At 35.8% G+C, this 18,141-nt stretch overlaps 4 protein-coding genes across 7 annotated transcripts; 2 read left to right on the top strand and 2 right to left on the bottom strand.

Annotated features, from left to right (window-relative positions):
* The first annotated feature begins 17 nt into the window (after positions 1 to 17).
* On the top strand, positions 18 to 3,886 carry LOC110691573 (protein IQ-DOMAIN 14-like). Of its 4 annotated transcripts, none has more exons than XM_021868515.1 (7): positions 18 to 365; positions 628 to 739; positions 853 to 1,152; positions 1,626 to 1,748; positions 1,903 to 2,034; positions 2,209 to 2,680; positions 3,741 to 3,886. In XM_021868515.1, the coding sequence occupies exons 2-7, from the start codon at positions 665 to 667 to the stop codon at positions 3,779 to 3,781; spliced, it is 1,143 nt and encodes a 380-aa protein (XP_021724207.1). In that variant the 5' UTR covers positions 18 to 365; positions 628 to 664; the 3' UTR covers positions 3,782 to 3,886. The 4 variants fall into 4 exon arrangements, with proteins under 4 accessions (XP_021724207.1, XP_021724204.1, XP_021724206.1 ...); XM_021868512.1 differs by having other exon boundaries at positions 1,626 to 1,826; XM_021868514.1 differs by lacking the exon at positions 3,741 to 3,886 and having other exon boundaries at positions 20 to 365; positions 1,626 to 1,826; positions 2,209 to 3,105.
* On the bottom strand, positions 3,835 to 4,654 carry LOC110691619 (glucan endo-1,3-beta-glucosidase, acidic-like). Its single transcript, XM_021868575.1, has 3 exons — positions 4,591 to 4,654; positions 3,968 to 4,491; positions 3,835 to 3,840 (listed from the first exon to the last, which is right to left on the bottom strand). The coding sequence occupies exons 1-3, from the start codon at positions 4,652 to 4,654 to the stop codon at positions 3,835 to 3,837; spliced, it is 594 nt and encodes a 197-aa protein (XP_021724267.1).
* A 551-nt stretch (positions 4,655 to 5,205) lies between these two features.
* On the bottom strand, positions 5,206 to 11,936 carry LOC110691574 (DNA repair protein recA homolog 2, mitochondrial-like). The gene is made up of 8 exons (XM_021868516.1): positions 11,779 to 11,936; positions 10,539 to 10,602; positions 9,690 to 9,907; positions 8,699 to 8,786; positions 7,866 to 8,038; positions 7,511 to 7,657; positions 6,910 to 7,044; positions 5,206 to 6,226 (listed from the first exon to the last, which is right to left on the bottom strand). The coding sequence occupies exons 1-8, from the start codon at positions 11,860 to 11,862 to the stop codon at positions 5,939 to 5,941; spliced, it is 1,197 nt and encodes a 398-aa protein (XP_021724208.1). The 5' UTR covers positions 11,863 to 11,936; the 3' UTR covers positions 5,206 to 5,938.
* Positions 11,937 to 12,765: 829 nt separating this feature from the next.
* On the top strand, positions 12,766 to 16,839 carry LOC110691572 (protein FATTY ACID EXPORT 1, chloroplastic-like). The gene is made up of 6 exons (XM_021868511.1): positions 12,766 to 13,079; positions 13,430 to 13,670; positions 14,311 to 14,478; positions 16,096 to 16,142; positions 16,227 to 16,267; positions 16,360 to 16,839. The coding sequence occupies exons 1-6, from the start codon at positions 12,975 to 12,977 to the stop codon at positions 16,451 to 16,453; spliced, it is 696 nt and encodes a 231-aa protein (XP_021724203.1). The 5' UTR covers positions 12,766 to 12,974; the 3' UTR covers positions 16,454 to 16,839.
* Positions 16,840 to 18,141: the final 1,302 nt, after the last annotated feature.

Below are 18,141 nucleotides of genomic sequence, written 5' to 3'. Positions count from 1 at the left end.
GAAAGAGAGAGAATGAAATATGACATCTCTTCTTTTCTTTTGTCACACCAAACATCAAAGGGTAGATACATCTTCTTCCACTTCAATTCTTTTATTTATTCACTCTATTTTTTGTGCCTCTTTTTTTGGCATAATTTTCAACCCAACAACAGAATTTTTAGGGTTGGTCCAATATCATATATAGCTTATAATAATACATGTTATATTTTCTTTACTTTGACTAGTAGATTTTCGAGTCGTTTTATTTTGGTGTTTCGAGAGTTACAAGTGACACTGTCTACACTGGTGTTGACGGGTTTTATCTATCTCTAGTCTTATGTGTTGCTACTCGACCCCGAGTTACTCCCATTACTTTATCAACTAAGGTATGTTACTTGAATATTACTCTTTGATGAGATTTTGCAATAAAGTCTTCATGTGAAGTTTCTTAGTGTCTTCAACTTTTTCCTTTTTAGTGGAATTTGGATAGAATTGCTAAAGTGCCTTTTTATGCAACAGAAATACAATTATTGAGTCTATATTATTAATTTTACATACTTTTTTTTTTATTATTTATTTATTTATGTAAATGCTTTAAGCCTTTAATTAATTACAAATGGGTATTGATATTTCTCCTTAATTTTTCAGGAAATTAATTGGTTTGATTAATTTGTCCATAATCTTTATGGCTAAGAAGAATTGGTGGTTTAATCTTGTCAAGAACCTAATAAGTTGTGAATCCAAACCAAAAGCAAAAAAGGTACATAAATTTTGTTCTTATGAATTTTCCTCTATTTTTCAACTATCCATTATTTGATCACTAAATTTAATTAGTTAATGTAATGATTAAATTAAATTGCTGAACTTTTTCAGGGTAAGCCAAAGAGTTGGGGTTGGATTTTTAATAGATTTAGGTTCAAACAACTCCCTGCAACATCAACAACATTACAAGAAAAGTCACTAAGTGAAGCCAGAGATGAGCAGAGGAAGATTGCAATGAATGTTGCTCGGGCCACCGCCGCGGCTGCTGAGGCTGCAGTTGCTGCAGCTCAGGCAGCTGCGGAGGTAGTCCGGCTCACAAGTGTGTCCCGACATTCGTCGTTACGACAACATGAAAGAGAGGTTCAATACTTGGCTGCCATCAAAATTCAGACTTCTTTCAGGGGATACCTTGTAAGACCTCTATAGACCACTTCAACATTCGTGGCATCTTTATTACCCACCTAGGACATATTCACTTCAACTTAATTTCAGTCTTGTTCAGTTCAGCTCAGTTTCTAATTTTCTTTTCTCATAAAATATTCATTTTAGCTCTATTCAATTCAGTTCATTACAGCTCCAATCAGTTCAGTTCAGTTATTGTGAACAAACCCTTAAGGTCTCGTTTTATTCTTATTCGAGTTATAAAAATTAGTTTTAATCAGTAAAAAAAATAAACTCATAGATTTATAGTTAGTTTTGTTCAATATGATATCAGTTGAAGTGAACAAAGCCGAGCTGCTAATTTAAAGTGCGATATTTTAATATAGAATCACGATTTATGTTTGAATATTTGACTTCTTTTAATGCTAAAGTCCCTATTAATTTTCCCTCCCTTGCATTTTTTTGAAATGGCTAATTTGAGATTGATTTGAGTGAACTTTCAGGCAAGGAAGGCACTGAGAGCACTAAAAGGAGTGGTAAGAATACAAGCAATAGCACGAGGACGAGCTGTGAGGCGTCGAGTGAGCACAAAACTTCAGCATTTGAAGTGTGTAAATTCCACAAAGGTAGTTCATACAATAAGAGTTCCTAGTGTAATTGATCAATCTCCTAGCACAAAGAACATAGTAGGAGAAAATTCCAAGGTAGTGCAGCTCTTGCTGTTAAATCAGTTTTAGCTTAGCATTTTCTTTGCTAATATTGTTTTTTCATGTTTGACAGCTTCAATGCAAGAGCCAGAGGCAATGGACTGACAGCTTGTTTTCGAAGGAGGAGATCGAATCCATATACTTGCATAAGCAAGAGGCCGTCTTTAGAAGAGAGCGAATGAAGCAATATTCATTCTCTCATCGGGTAATTAACACTCTTACTTTTCCTATAACTCTTAACAACCTGTTTGGTAGGCAATAATAAATAATGAATTTTCATTTGTACACACACAAATTGGCATAGTACGTCAACCAAGTGGACCATAAATGTTTATTAAGGGGAAAAAATGAGAACTTAAATTCCAAGGACATTTTACAGGAGAGCAAATGTTCTCAAATACTTGAAGAAGCACTACCACACCGAAACAATGAAGGAAAAACATGCCTAAGAAAACAATGGAACGAGGAAGATATCCGTGACAAGGGACATTCAAAAGGCGCTATCTTAGAGTTACATCCAAATGCAAGGAGCTGGGACTTAGGAACACACTTGAGGGTCAAATCAAGGGCTACAAATCTAGCAAAACAGGATTTTACAGAGGAAGTGAGCTCCCCATATTCACATCCTAGAAGATCATTTTCTCACACGAGGCTAAAGCAAGGTATCGACGACTTTCAGCTATCCAACTCTACCATGTTTCCAACTTACATGGTTGTGACAGAATCAGCCAAGGCAAAGATGAGGTCATTGAGTACACCGCGACAAAGGCTAGGGTACCTTGATACATGTTTCGAGCAATATGGATCGCCGTGTAAGAGTAGGCTGCATTCTTCTTGGTCTTATTACAATGGTGAGTCCAGTGCACTTGGAAGGACAAATTGTTCCTAGACTATTATCTTAAAGAATGGGAGTTCTTCACCAATAAGTTTGGAAATTGATGAAATTCTCCTTTTTATTTATTTATTGGGCTCATTTTGTCATGAAAATTTTGGTTTGTGATTGTTTTCTCTTGGGATTTGATGAAACAAAAGAGTGAAAAATTTTGTTTTGACTAACACATAGTACAAAGTTAATACTGTAAAATTGAGTGTCAAAGAGTTGTGGTTGTTTGAGAGTGGTATAGAATTTCTTGGTGTTAATACATTTGTTTTATTTGTTGTCACTTTTTTTCGACTTCGATTAGATGGTTGGGGGTGACCTCTGCAATGGTATATATATTCTTCTTCTTTGATGAAATCATCCAATACTACCAATGTACATTCTGTTTGGCAGAAAGTTAATTGTGTTGTTTTTACTGGTTCCTGTGCTACTGAAGGGCTGAAGACATTGGCTTCTCCTATGAATTGAATCAATGATGACTAGTAAAGACTTGACAAAACTAACTCGTCTGATTGCTCAATCGGAACTACCCAAACTACGTTCAAAATTACATGATCCAAAAGTCTACCTGAATCAGCCCGACCCAAAAGTTAATGTGAGTTATGTGACCCAAAATTAAGCTTTGTTCTCTTCACCTTATTCTTATTACTTTCGGCTTGCCCTGAAATTGATTTAAACAACCTGATTCCTAGTTAATGATATAAATTTGTACTTCATATTTATTCCAACAGGGATACATAATAAACAGATCAGTAAATACTCTGCAACCAAATCAATTAACAGCAAAAAATGTAAGCACAAATTTTATAAACATGTACAAACAAGGAAGGAAACCTTAACTAAGCTAGTCCAATGGTCCGAAAAACTCGAACTTAAATTCTTTGTTAGGAGTAAATAAGCCCCAATGTTTTTCAACTTCAGGTACTCCCTGAATATCCTCATCAAACACAGAATACAAGTAAGTTTCAATATGTTTCTTAGGCTTCATCGGTGTACCTTTCTTTATTTGCTTACGCAGTTTACTGATGTAGGTCTTCTGATTCTCAACACTCGCAGCAACACCACCAGCTGAGGGCCAGCCAGTTTCTCCCACAACGACGTTGATTGAGTCATAACCCATCTTCTTTAAGGCTGAGTACATGGAATCCACCAAGTCCGCGAACAAGTTTCCACCAGAGGCATTGAAAAGAGCATAGTCAAGTGTTGACCCAGTTGGATTAAGAATATGGGCATAGTAAGGGTATATATTGACCATTACAGGAGCATGATGTTCCAACAGAAATTTCAGGATGGGATCCAGGAACAAGAGAGCCTCAACCACGAAGGAGATGTTTGATGGACGATCAGTAAATGGATTTTTAAGGACTGAAGTGTCAAAGGCGGTTGTTACCTTGATATATCTTAATCCTTGCTTAGCCAGTGCATTTTGGATGTTTTGCATGGCGTTTAGGAGGACGAAGGACAAGGGATTATTCATATTGTTAGTGCTTATCTCATTACCAACAATGAGGTACTTGAATTTAACATCAGGAGAGTAGGACTTGACATTAGTTTGCACCCACGATTCAGCTACAGCAGGGTCATTAGCAAGGGGTAAGAGAACTGAGTTTGGTACGCCAAGCAAAACTTTAATGTCTGTACTCTTCAGGGCTGTTAAGGTCTCTTGATTTGGTTCATACAGTCGAATTCGTTTTATATTATGTCTTTCCAGAAGAGCTATAGCTTCTACTGGGGGTGTTTCATTCTTTCCTGGTGTTTTGTAACAAACTCCAACTTGAGCCTCTGCATGAAGAGAAAAACAAATACATAAATAATAACAATAAATCATGCCTCCAAAATTCAGGTTGGATCATTCCTATTTAAGTCTTATGACATTAATACGTAGTATATGCTTTATGTCATATAATTTGTGTTCAATTCCAAAATTATCTAGGCTAATCTCCATTGATGCTATAATGTAAGAAAGACTAATTTTGATGATGATAAATATCAACAACGATGATGAAACTGACCTGATTGCTGCAAAAGTTAAAAGCTAAGAGAAGTCCAATGACGAGCAATATCATGGTTGATGGACTAGCCGAGGAATCCTCCGCTCCTTACTGTGTTCGAGTTCCAAGGGCACCCCTATCTTTCAACAGGGTTCGAGGGTACAGCTCGAATTCCTGAGGGGGGAAAAATATTTTGCATGACCCATATAAAACAGGACCTAAACTCCCCTCATATACCAACACAAAGGAGTAACTACATTATTATTACCGTGTCATCCATAATAACACAGCTAAAATCTACCTATTACAGACATACTATTTTTAGCTTCCAAAAGATTTAGTTATAGTATAACAGATTGCAACAGCAAGACAGTTAAGATCTACCAGAAATAACAGCAAAACATAGAAGATGCCAATGATAGAAGGGACAGGCAGGAGAAAATATAGGAGTAACATCACCACATAATCTGAAACTGAAACATATTCATTTAGGGCACCATAGGTATGATACACAATCTACACAATGGTATAAGATACGATTTGGGCGCGGAAACTCACACCCAAAGAAAATTTTATAACGTACATAAAAAATGACAAACTTAGATGAAATTCTCATAAAAGCACGGTACAACCAAAAAATCAGAGGACATAACGCACAAAACATAATGAAGTACAAGATCTAGCATTTTCAAAGTTCTACAAAGGCTTGTAAGGAACAGAGTTGGTTATATTACACAAGCAATAATGTTAGCAATCCTAATCTAGTACTTGTATTTAGATACAAATGCACAGCGCTGAAGATTGATGTCATTGTATCGTTTCAAATAAAGGGGAATACAAGGGAGGGAGGTTCATTAACCTACCAAAAAAAAAAAAAAAAAAAAAAAAAGAACAAGAGCTCGACACGGTAGAAGGTTCTGCAGAAACACTTAAATTTAATGGACCCCTTTGTTCCATGAAAGAATCAGCTTCATTACACAGAGAGCAGGATCAGACAAGAGCACAGTTTGAAACACTAAAATTCTCCTGAAACCACAGTTCTGATTTTCTAACTCCTAGATAGAGGAGAGCATCCGAATCCGATTAACACCTGCCCCAAGTAGACGAATAGTAGTAATACATGCTTCACACGGATCCTCTAGCAATGTTACCACAGGATAGCAGTGACTTGCTGACTTCACAGTAATAATCAAGTGTAGCAAAGATTATCAAACCAATGATACAACTATACAAGGCAATCAGGAATTCCTGTCAAATAACTGACGTCTCAAGTCCATTACCACTTTCTCCAAAACTACCTCATTTTCTGCCAAATATCTTTCAGCGGCATGCTCACTGCTAACAGATTCCCCCTCAATCAGATAACTATCACCTTGCTTTATAATCAGACCATGCTCAATAGCCAATTCTAAGACCTCAGGTTCAAAGCGTAATCCTCTTCCAAAGTTAATTCCCAATTCAGTGCTCTTCATTCCTGGTGCTAATTTATTTTTCATCACTTGAACACATATCTTGATGCCAGTCACCTTAAGCACATATATAATAAACAATTCAGTGACAGGAGAATTTTCAAACTAAATGGACTGAAACACAAATATAATATCAAAATGTTCCATCTTGATATGAGAGAATAAATACTCATGTCTCAGATCAAGACATGAGATGAGAATTATAGATATTCCATAATTAGTGAAAAAAGACAAGTTTTCGTGTACAAATTACATGTAATGCCATCTCAAAGTCAACTTAAACACTGAAAACAAAAATGACATATCTGGCTTCTAGAGTTGCTTGCTTTCTTTACTCTATAAGCATGACGGAGTAATTTCATTGTTGACTAATGTCAAGATCAAAGGAAAAAACAACCAACCATTAAGTTACACTGAAAGATAGTGGACGAATTTAAATGCAGGGAAAGGATCCCTTAAGAGCCTCTATAACTCATTCAGATAATAATAGAAAGATCAGTTAATGTGATCAGTTGCAGCCCTATTAAGAAGAGAAAGAATCAACTGCATCATACCTAAATTGAAAATAACTGAAGCAACTGCTGCAACACTGTAGGATATAAGCTATAACCATTCACCAATCAATATTGCACAACTCACTGGATTTGAACACATAAAATCGATTCAAGAAATTCTTTAGATTGCGCTGAGCACAATTACAAAACAATGTATGAACTTGTTCATTGTTTTAATCAACTGACCTCATCATTCAGCTTTAATAGTCCAGTTCTTGAAATTCTCAATCGTGCGGCAGCATAGAATCCCAGGGCATTCCCACCACAAGTTATCTCATCCCTCATACCAGGACCCTGATTGGATCTTGGACTGTATCTTACCTAGACCAATGAAATTACATCAAGAAATAAAGGATATTCTAGTTAGAATGGAGAGTATACAAGTAATAATAAGAATAAAAAAAATGCAAAAATACCACCTAAGCCTTAAATGCATAGCACAATTGCCTAATTTGAAAATCCAAAAAGCATCCTCTTATGGTCTTCCCTCTAGTCAATTCCACAACACAAAAAAAAAAAAAAAAAAAAAAAAAAAAAAAAAAAAATCCCTGGCCCCTTTTTACCCTATTTTATTCCACAAGATAGTGCTGGGATAAATAAAAAATACCCACCTTTTTTTTGGGGGTTTATCCCAACACTATCTTTTACTTTATACATTCTCTCTCAACCCGCTTCCAAAAAAATTTCTCACATTTAGCAAATTTTCTTAATCTCTGAGCCAAAACAAAGTGCACCAATTTGTTTGCGGACGCAGAAATCAATTTACAAGAGTCAATGAGAATCCAACCTGATTAAGAAATATGATGAGTGTTTTTGATCGACATAATGAGTAATGAATCCTTTTGAGTGCCTTGGTCATTATTTTTGAAAGGGCATCGGGTTCACCAGTTCCAATTTCACCATCAAGCTCACACTGTGGAACAAGAGCTGCTACCTGCATAATCCTAAGATCAAGCACCACATTCAGTAAAAAAAAAAAAGTGGTCTTTTTTCGTGAAAGGAAGAATTTGGGGACAAACATACAGATAAAAAATCAGGATACATAGCATTTATATAGGATTACAAGTTTACAACCGAAGAGCAAAGCAACACATGTTGATAATAAACAATATAAGAAAACATAAAAGAAGGTTATCACTTACACTATCAACCACAATCACATCTAATGACCCACTTTGGGTCAATTTATCAACTACACTAAGCATGTTCTCAGCTGAATCTGGACATGATATAAGCAGATTCTTTGTATCAACACCAATGGCTTCAGCAAGCATGGGATCCATAGCATTTTCAGAATCAAGATATGCACAAAAACCTGCAAGGGAATTTTTTTTAAGGATGTTATCCATTGGACTCCAGATAAACAGAGATAAATCACCAAGCTCACAGGACATATAGCATGTATAATTAAAGAAACACAGCATAGGAAATTTGGTAGATAATCATATCAGAAGAGTATTCAACTACCACAAGAAACTGCCTAATAAGACTATCCCCAGGTTATCCACAAGAATTTTTGGATTGCCTTTTATAATTTTCAGACATCCAAAATATCCTTTTTTTTTTTTTTTTTTTTTTTTTTACATTTTCTAAGACAAAAATAAAATTTTATTAAAAGTAAAATATTAAGCATTCACCTTTCAAATTTTTAAATATCCGGAAAAAATAAGATATGTGATCCGAAAAAACAGATGTCTGATTTGGTTTATAATATTCGGATATTTTGGATAGGATATCAATTTTTTTTCAGATTGGATTGGATATTTAATTTGGCCACAACCCTGCTCAGATTTCAAAACACCAAAACAGAATAAACATATCATGTCAAACTAGACTGAGAGTTGCACAAATCTCACTAATTATAAAGGTGAGCAGGCGTGCTGTTATTGTGAAACATGGATGTGAAATAACAGCCATAAAATGACTTGTTACCAACAAGAAGAAAAATTATGGAAGAATGAGAGACACTTCATACCTCCAAGCTTTTGGGCTTCTTTAATCACATGAAGTGCAAGTGTTGTTTTTCCAGAGGCTTCCTTTCCAAAAATCTCGACAATTCTCCCCTATTCAACAAATAAAACTCTCTTGAGGAAGATGAGGATCTTTTTTAGTGGGAAAAAATATAACACTTCCATCTCCTTGAAAGAGGGGGAAAAATATTTAAAAATTGTCATTCAGTACAAATTCATGAACCTAGTAACGTCTTCATGGTTAAAAAGTTAATAAATTCAAAGGAGGTCAAACCTTTGTAATTTGTCAAATTGAAAATTCTGATCAAACCATAACACATCAACAAGAAAGTGGTTATCAACTTGGCATAGGTGTACTGATCATATTAAGCGAGAATTCTATTAAAGATTGTAACAAAACCAAAAACATATGAAAGAATCAATGCAGTTGGGGGTTTATTCTCGATTAAATAATACTCCCTTTATTTCAGAATAATGACACACTTTCCACTTTTGGCTGTTTAAGAATACTTTGCACAGTACCATAATTGGAAAGGGAGCACAATTACTAAATTGTAGTCACCAACTTCTCCTACTCTCGCGTAACCTTTTTTATAACAAAATTAACAATTTAAAATAAATCCACTAACTTTACATTAAACAACTCATTTATGCTCCACGCACATCATTTTCTTAATTGTGTGTCCAAGGGAGCAATTCAATTTTCCAAAAGGGTGGGAGTAATGAATTCAGTTAATTTTGATCAGATCAAAATTTGAGCACGTTTAGTTGATAAGGGAACAATTAGGTTTGGCTCAAAAACATGTTATTTTATTTCTGGTGCAATTCAGATTTGATTAGATAGGGAATGGGCAGGCATTTTGGCCAAATCTAGGTCCAATCAATCATTCAACCTAGATCCTATCCACTCACATGAATCTCCAAACCTTAAAGAAAAATGAGTTCATAAAACCAAAGTATGCTAGATGAGAGTGTCATATCCACTTAATTCAATACCTTTGGTAAACCTCCTATCCCAAGAGCCAGGTCAAGCTTTAAGGATCCTGTGGATATCACTGAAGCGCAACGCGGAATAAAGAAATTTGGCAAAGATAGCCTGCACTCTTTCCCAAATTCACTCGCAAGTTGTGTTAGAGCACCATGCAATGCAGTGTGTTTCTCCTTAGCAGCTCTGTCATCTACAAGTTCATCAAATTCTATTTCTGATGCATCATCTGCAAACAAGAATGCAAGGAATCAATACTTGAGGGAGGGGCACATTAGTCATAGCCTATTAGTAGTGTCTTGAGGAATAAGTTAGAGTTAGTTATGAGACTTTTTCTATAAATAGGCCTCATTAGGAGGAATAATGATCATGCTGAAAATATTGTTAAGCTTTGCTTAGTTTTGGAGAGCTGCTCTTCCTCTCGAATGAAGAGTGATTGTATTGTTTGATTACTCTGATCATCAATACGAATATCTGATACTTAGCTAATTTTTTTCTGCTTAATCATCTTCCTAATCTCTCTGATCTGAGCTAATTCCTAGCAAACTTTTGATGTCAATATTTCACAAGGGATTTACAGATTTTACTTCCTCCATTCAGAAGCTTGCTACAATTATTTCTACAGGAAACACTAAATAGAGCAAATCACAAGGCAAAAGAGTTTTTCCACTAGAGGACATTAGCCTTATTTGTGTGTTATAGCTGAGAAAAATCATATTTGAAATAAAAAATAAGTAAAACTTGAAATTGCTGCTTATGAGGGAAAGACAGACAAAAGCCATTAAACATAAATCAACAAGTTAAGATCTGGCAAACTGGTTTATAACCAAAGCTAGTTAAGAGAGCCTGAGGCACTATACCTATAGCAGATGGAAAGCAGGCCTGTAAGTCGTCGGAAGGAGTGCAGCTTTCAGGTTCCCAATGCTGAAAAATATAGAGTATGCATTACCTATCAATATAGCTAAGAATATAGAACACATACTCAAATGACAAATAATTAATAGAATCGTGTAAGATCTGCTAGAGACAAACAAATCAGGAAAAAGGTGAAGGACAATATTACAAAAGTGACAGTTGATGGTAGTTCCAAAAATTACAGTAAATCAGTTATCAAAATCATGACATCACAAGTGACTGGTACAAAAGATCCGAGGCATCGAATATATGGGATTCTATCACGTGAAATACTTGTTAAAGTTAATTTTATACGTCTAACATCATGGATTGAGAAAGTACAAGAAAAATGACTTGAGACAAATAAAATATAAACAAAGGACCAAAGCATATAATCAAGTGATAAATGACAAATAACTAGTTGAAAGCACTTTATGTGAAATGTGAATAACACTTTCAGAACAACAAGGTGGGGAAACCATGGTTTGGATCTCCAGGGACAAATTTTCTACTACACATAATGACAACACACTATCGGCAACTTTGTGATGGTCAAAGGTTCGATACTTCCTAACAAACCAATTAATCGATTATTCACATAGACAAGATGATAATTTTCTCACCAAGAATGTATCAGTTGAATTTTGGACGCACAATACACGGAGTGACCATTAACTTAATTCTTCATTGATTTTTTTTTAAAAAAAACGAGTAATTTTTCCTTCTTTGTCTTCCTCTCGTTTTTGTTTTGACCATCTAACGCGTTTAATGAAATGCAAACTTCTAAACTTAATTCAATCATTAATGATTTCATGAACAAAGCTTCCTATCGGTCATTAAACTAGCACTTTTGCCATTCAACTACTCATTCTTTCGTATTTGAAAGTATATTTCATTCTCTATTCATCCCCAACCAACGTCAATCCTTATTATTCGAAATTTGGGGAGATTAATACCAAAACTATGTACACTAGCTAAAGTTGTGCTCGGTTTTATAAGTTTTAATATATCAAAAAAAAAATACTAACAAAATTTGTTCTGCATAATAATGATAATCAGAAATAAAGCAGACAAAATGCTTAAATTCTGGCAATTTCTGCTAATTATAATATCGGAATTTGCACTAAAATCATTCAATAATTCAAAAATAAAAAAAAGGAAGAAAAGAAGAGAGAGAGAGAGAGAGAGAGAGAGAGAGAGATATACCAGTGTTGAGAAAGAGGAGAGGAATGAACGGCCATGAATGACTTTGCTGCAGTAGCGAAATGAGCGAAACAATTGAAGGCTCATGCTTCAATTGCAAAATCTAGGGTTTTGGGAAATTTTAATGTGGAAAGAGGAAGAACTGAAGAAGGCATTGGGGTTTATCTATTTTGGACTGCCGAAAAAAGGCGCCAATGTTTGCCAATGTTATAATTTGGTAGGACCGTATGACTCAAAAACCTAAAGTCAACGAAATAATAATCAGGTAATTCTTGATGGACTGACTTATTGTTGACGGATCAAGTAACCCTTGACCGATCACATAACCCTTGATCATGTAACTTCGGGCACATAATGTGGTCAGCCACATAACTTTTTTTTAAAAAAAAAATTTATTTGTGAAAGAATAGTAACATGTCATGTTTTCTTTATAACTATTGATTTGACTAGAAATGATTTTTTTTTAGAAAAGACATTAGCAAGATTTTATTCCAAATCAAACTCTGCAAGAGCTAAAATGCTTTGCTGGACGTTACCAAAACATACAAATTCATCACTACCACGGGTATCCTAATATTCTATCGAGCTACAAGATGGGCAATTGTATTTCCTGCTCTATGTACATGATATTAAAACACATGATGAAAAGTCTTGGCAAGACAATTATATCATCATAGATCAGCCAATTAGGAGAAAGATCATTCTTTGCCTGTTTAATCTTGTTCACCACACCTTTAGCATCACTTTCAACCCACACATGCACAAGGCCAAAGCGCTTAGCTACTTGACCTGAAATGACTTACTTCAATATTAGCTTGAAGTCTCAACTTGAAGTGCACCTAATTTGACAATTATAAAACAAAATCAAACTTAAAACCTAGATTTGATCCGTTTTAAACTTAAACGGCACCTAAAATGACCCAAACCCGATCAAGATGACTTTAGTTGTTAGGTCCATATTCCTAGTCAAACCATGGCACAGGCACAATCTAACCCTCGTTATTATCGTGGAAAACTATTCAACTCCGTTCTGGTGGTAGTTAACACCTTTCCATTGAATTTATTCCACGCATTTATACCCACGCATTTCAATTTATTTATTCCCACACTTTCCAATTTCATTGTAAACCAATTTCCACAATTCAGCCAAATCCAATCACAAATATTTTCGATCGATTTTTCAATCCAAGATCGTAAAAATGGCAGCAACAATCTCTCAATTATCATGCTCCTCTTACATCAGCCGCAATTTTCATCTCCAACAACGCCGATCGTCGTCGCTATTCTTCAATCATCGTTCAAAGGTACCAAATTGTTCATCAAAACCCTAATTTTTCGATATTTTCTCGTTTAATTTCATTTGACAGCTTTATTTATCCTTCAATTTGAGATCTTTACGAAAAATGTTCAACATTTCATATAATTTGTAGCAATTATGAATTTTTGTATGCAATTGTAACTTAATGATTTGTAGCGATGTAGATCAATCAGCATAATAATTATGCTTTGATTTTGATGTAGATGTAATTAATTATTCTAATTTTGTTGCTATAATAGGTGAAATTGATGTTTATGTTGATACTGATCTATGCATATGGTTGATATTCATGTAATTTTGTTGAAATAATACTGATGGTGGAAGGTACTTTGATAGTTATCAGTTGTTAGGAGCGTTGAAGGACAGGATGCTGAAACCTCTAGTTCAGGCAACATGCCTAAGCTAAGTTATGCGGCTGATTTATCGAGCCCAACCGTGGAACCGGTTGAGAAATCGTATCCTGAGACAGAGGAACATGTTAATGGAAAAATTGGTGGGAATGGAACTTTGATTCCGGATGTCGTTGAGCAGAAGAAGGCGGCTAAGATCCACGACTTTTGCTTCGGTATCCCTTTTGGTGAGTGTGTGTGTGTTTGGATATTTCACATTTTGATTGTTAAGTTTAATAGATTCTCAATATATTGGAAATTCGGCAGTAGGCACAACATCTCTATTATTCTTGAGTTGATCACGTACATATAGGTTTGTGTGCTTGAAGAGCTCCCGTTAAAGACTTAAAGTTGCACATGATTAAAAAGCTATGGATATGGGTACGATCCCGAAACACTTGATAGATAAATACTTGTATATAATGCAATTATTTTAGAGAAATTAGTTTCATATAACAAGAATTTTTAGCTTTTAGGAGCATTATTAAGAGATTTATGACTCAAGAGTCACTGAGGTGGTAGGGATCCTAGACTTACCTGCAAAGTGCAGGTTTGAGGCGTTATTCTCAAAACTATAGTTGTAAGTGTGAAAATAGGTTACATATATGAAATTAATGTGGCCGCTGCACATTTTTGCAATTTGGCGAATATGCCTCACCTAGATCCTTCTAAGCCCTCGTGCTGCAGAGTTTAGGTGTCAAACACTGTTCAGGAGTAATTAATATGGGTTGGTTATGGTTTATTACCCAAAAAAGAGTAGATATTATCATTTGTTTTTGCGTTTGAGGCAGCAGAATAAACTTCAGGTTAATTGTGACTTTGTAACAGGTGGTTTCGTTCTCACTGGGGGACTTCTTGGTTCTATTTTTTCAAGGAACTTGGCCTCTCTTGGAACAGGTGTTCTTTTTGGTGGTGCTATTCTAGCATTCAGTATAATCAGTTTAAAGGTTTGGAAAGAAGGCAAATCAAGTTTCCCTCTTATTATTGGACAAGCAGGTACGCATATATATTGCTCTCGAAATACGTTGTATTTTCATTGACAAAGTTATTAATGGCCTTTTTGCTATTTATATGTTTTAATTTATTGGTAAGATATTAGACGACCAACCTGCTTCCAGAGGATATCATAATCATACTGGCTCATAAATTAGGATTCCTAACATATTTTAATCTTCCATGGACCAAATGTCTTATATGGGCAAATCTACGTGCTATGCGATGCACTTGCTGTCTTGGTTGTTGCTAGTTGGCCATTAGTTTACAGCAGGAGTGGCAGGGTGGGGGAATGTCTGAACCAGCTGCATCACAATTTGTCATTCTCATCTCTAATTGACCATAGTCACTTACATTCTTAACAAACTACTCCAATTTATAATCTGACTCATAGTTTACGTACATCATATATTACATTTTCTTGGTTTCATGACTATCACATCTGGTTTTGAACCCATTGCAGATGACAACAACAGACTTCCTGAACTATTGAAAGAACCAATTAAAATGAATGTCATTGTGTTTAAAGATTGATATCTCATATGAATTCCGATTTAAGAAGGAACCACTACAACCATTTCCTCACCTATAGGGTTTTCACTTTTCCATGGATATCAAACTACTAAGGGGCCCTTGGGGTCTTCAAGAAAGGTTAAGGAAATCAACGAGCTTGATTCCCTTAGTTTGTTTGTTTGGTTAGTTTTCCCACTCCCTTTCCCTTTCTTGTTTCCACCACCCCCAATGGTATTTCCAATCCCTTTCTTGAGCTGCCCCATACAACACCACACAACCATACCCACCAACACTACCACCAGCAGCAACGACCTCCACAACCGTCCAACTGCCACCATCACCTTCATCACCACCACAGGTACCACCCCACCTAACTACCTACAACCAGTGTCACACTCCCCAAACCTACATCCCATGCATCTTTGAAAACCCACCTCTTTGAAAACCCACCCCTTTCCACCATAAAACAACCAAACAACCAGCAACCATCCAATAACCCACAACCCAGAGAGGGGGAGGCAATGGAAGCAAGGTGAAGAGGGGCGAAATCGGTGGCGAGGCGGCTAGGTGAAGGGACGGCAGTGGTGGGAGCAAGGATGGGAGGAGAAAGAGCGGAGAAAGAAATAGGGTGTTGGTGCAATAGTGAAAGGAAAAGGAGAGGTGAATTACCAAATGTTACCAAACAACAATTCAAATCAAATGGTTTTGCTTTCCTTTCTCTCTCTTGTTCTTTCTTGACTCCATTCTGTTTACCCTGTGCAAACCAAATGGCCCCTAAGAGTCTCCTCTTTCCTCTTTAGGTCTACAACTCTACACACTATGTACTGGACTACTGGGCATGTAGCCTTTGAGTTGTTCCTCCAATCTTTCGTCATTATGACCAAAGAATAAAATTATTAATAATCGTTTCTGTTTATTTTATTTTATTTATTTATTTTTAATTTCTATACTCCGATTTTGTGTGAACAGCCAAGTTACCGCTGTCATTAATGACTTATAAACTTGATAGCATTAGACTGCTTTTTTCTTACTTACTGTATTGTCTTGACATCATGCATTTTTCTTAATGTTTCTATATCTTTGACTCTTGCATATTCTGTTGTTCAGTTCTTGCAGCAACCTTGTTGTGGAAGAACTTTCAGAACTACTCCGTGGTATGTGAATACTCATTAGTGCTTGCTAGGTTGTGACTGTCTAGTGCATTTAAGTTAATTTCGATTTACTCTATGTGTTTGCAGTCAAAGAAACTGTTTCCATCAGGACTTTATGTTTTAGTGAGGTATGTTGCTATTCTCACTGTTCATCTTTGTCATTGGTAAAGCTATGCTTTTATAAATGATTTCTTGCTTACTTGTGTCATGCTTATCACAGTGCGGCGATGCTGCTCTTTTATTCTTATGTGGTGATTTCTGGAGGAAATCCACCCCCAAAGAAATTGAAATCTGTTGCTGAAGCTGCATCATGATGAAACATTTTTGAGGTCAGATTGTACGTTTTGATGGTGAAAATGTGATTTTTGCTCCCAATCTTTTTTTTTTTCCCCTATTCCTCTGAATGTTATAGTAGGTATACTATTCTGACTTGATAGCAAATCCTAAAATATGAGTTTAGGTTACCTATAGAGCCCTTGGCAACGGCTAGTAATTATTTTAATGAACTCTATGTATGTACTAAGTAATTGGAGTTCTTTGATTTGGTATTGAAGTGTGATCACTGATGGTAGAGATCCAGCTTAGCAGGATTTGTGCAACAATATCTTGTAATTATGTTGTTTGACATTATTTATGTTACTATTGGAACCCATTTTGGACACTTGATCCTCTAATAAGGGTATGAAATCTTTTCTCAATACTTCTGATTCTAATCCCAAAATTTCAGTTATTTTGAAGCACTTTTATGTGAAGGTTTTTTTAAAATAAAATTAGAGAAAGATATCAAAAGAAAAACCATGCGACAGGTGATGTGCTTGAAATTGGGGTTGAGATAAGAAATCCAACCAGAAGCATGAGTTACACCTGAAGCATTGCTGAAAATTGTGAACCTAAAATGCCTAATTGTATGGTAAAAACCATGAAGTCTTTGAGGATTTGGTGTATGTTTCATCACTTCTTGAATGTCGTGCTCTCACAGGAGTCACACCTCTGTCTAATTCAAGAAGTGTTGGAAATTTTGCACCAAGTATACCTGACATTTGGATATCTATCCCATACCTGACACTTGGGTATATGTCCCATACCTGACACTCGGCAACCTAGACCTTATTTCTGCCTGCCCATCCATGGAAGTCAGTACTTATTGTTCTTCCCTTTTGCATTGTTAAATTAGTCAAAACTGCTGTGTAATTTGAGATGGAGAGAGAACATACCAGAAATCCATTTTCTAGAGGACCAGAAGGCAAGTTGATATATTGGTTGTTGGAACTCTAGATGGGGATAAAGAGGTTATGGCGCTACTGTGCCATGCTTAAGGGAGTTCATTCATGTCTTCATATTTGCTGAAATCATGCTTGTTGTAGTTGTTTTCAACTTGGAAGTTGGTATGTATCGGTCCGGAATGAGAAGTGGTGCTCTTGTGCTCAATACTTCAAGTGGCCTGCTTTTTTTTACAAAAAAATCACAGGTAGGGGTTTGTTTGTAGGTCACTTGAAATCTTGGAGACACTAGTATATACAACCAAATTCTTTCTACTTGCTTGAAACTAGCACTATTTGTGTTTTGTAAGCAATCGTGTTTGTTTGCCATTTCTACATGAAAATGACCTTGTACAAAACTCAAAGTGTTCCAACCAAGCCAGGATGTCGAATAAAGATTAAAGAGCCCTATAGGGGTCTTGGAATGATTCTCTTCTTGATCAGGTTTATCACATTTGGATTGTGACTGTTAGATTCAGAGGCACTCTCTAGGCATAATCTCGAGTTGCTAGGCTTTGGGTTGGGCTATATGTTACTAACGCTGTCACTAATTACATATTTGGTTGACGTATAAATGCATGAGAAGTTGATTTTCATATGAAGTATATGTTAGTAGCTCTACTTCTCAGCGAATTGAGGAAGCTAATGGACATTTCAACATCCTGGGATGCAATACATACCAGATTGACGGCTTTGAATACGGCTCTTATGCATTTTCCTCAATGCTTTGAATGCACTAGCTT

The sequence above is a fragment of the Chenopodium quinoa genome, unplaced genomic scaffold, assembly GCF_001683475.1.
Source record: "Chenopodium quinoa cultivar QQ74 unplaced genomic scaffold, ASM168347v1, whole genome shotgun sequence".
NCBI classification, from domain to species: Eukaryota; Viridiplantae; Streptophyta; class Magnoliopsida; order Caryophyllales; family Amaranthaceae; genus Chenopodium; species Chenopodium quinoa.
This window is presented reverse-complemented; position numbering and strand designations above follow the sequence as displayed.

Excerpts from the sequence above, each read along its gene's own strand:
- LOC110691572 (XM_021868511.1), top strand. The coding sequence starts at position 12,975 with ATGGCAGCAACAATCTCTCAATTATCATGCTCCTCTTACATCAGCCGC. Across the intron at positions 13,080-13,429 it reads TCTTCAATCATCGTTCAAAG|TTATCAGTTGTTAGGAGCGT; the intron begins GTACCAAATTGT and ends GTACTTTGATAG. Across the intron at positions 13,671-14,310 it reads TTGCTTCGGTATCCCTTTTG|GTGGTTTCGTTCTCACTGGG; the intron begins GTGAGTGTGTGT and ends ACTTTGTAACAG.
- LOC110691573 (XM_021868512.1), top strand. The coding sequence starts at position 665 with ATGGCTAAGAAGAATTGGTGGTTTAATCTTGTCAAGAACCTAATAAGT. Across the intron at positions 1,153-1,625 it reads CTTCTTTCAGGGGATACCTT|GCAAGGAAGGCACTGAGAGC; the intron begins GTAAGACCTCTA and ends GTGAACTTTCAG. Across the intron at positions 1,827-1,902 it reads TAGTAGGAGAAAATTCCAAG|CTTCAATGCAAGAGCCAGAG; the intron begins GTAGTGCAGCTC and ends CATGTTTGACAG.
- LOC110691619 (XM_021868575.1), bottom strand. The coding sequence starts at position 4,654 with ATGGAGATTAGCCTAGATAATTTTGGAATTGAACACAAATTATATGAC. Across the intron at positions 4,492-4,590 it reads TGACATAAAGCATATACTAC|AGGCTCAAGTTGGAGTTTGT; the intron begins GTATTAATGTCA and ends CTCTTCATGCAG.
- LOC110691574 (XM_021868516.1), bottom strand. The coding sequence starts at position 11,862 with ATGAGCCTTCAATTGTTTCGCTCATTTCGCTACTGCAGCAAAGTCATT. Across the intron at positions 10,603-11,778 it reads TCTCCTCTTTCTCAACACTG|CATTGGGAACCTGAAAGCTG; the intron begins GTATATCTCTCT and ends TATATTTTTCAG. Across the intron at positions 8,039-8,698 it reads AGAAGCCCAAAAGCTTGGAG|GTTTTTGTGCATATCTTGAT; the intron begins GTATGAAGTGTC and ends ATTCCCTTGCAG.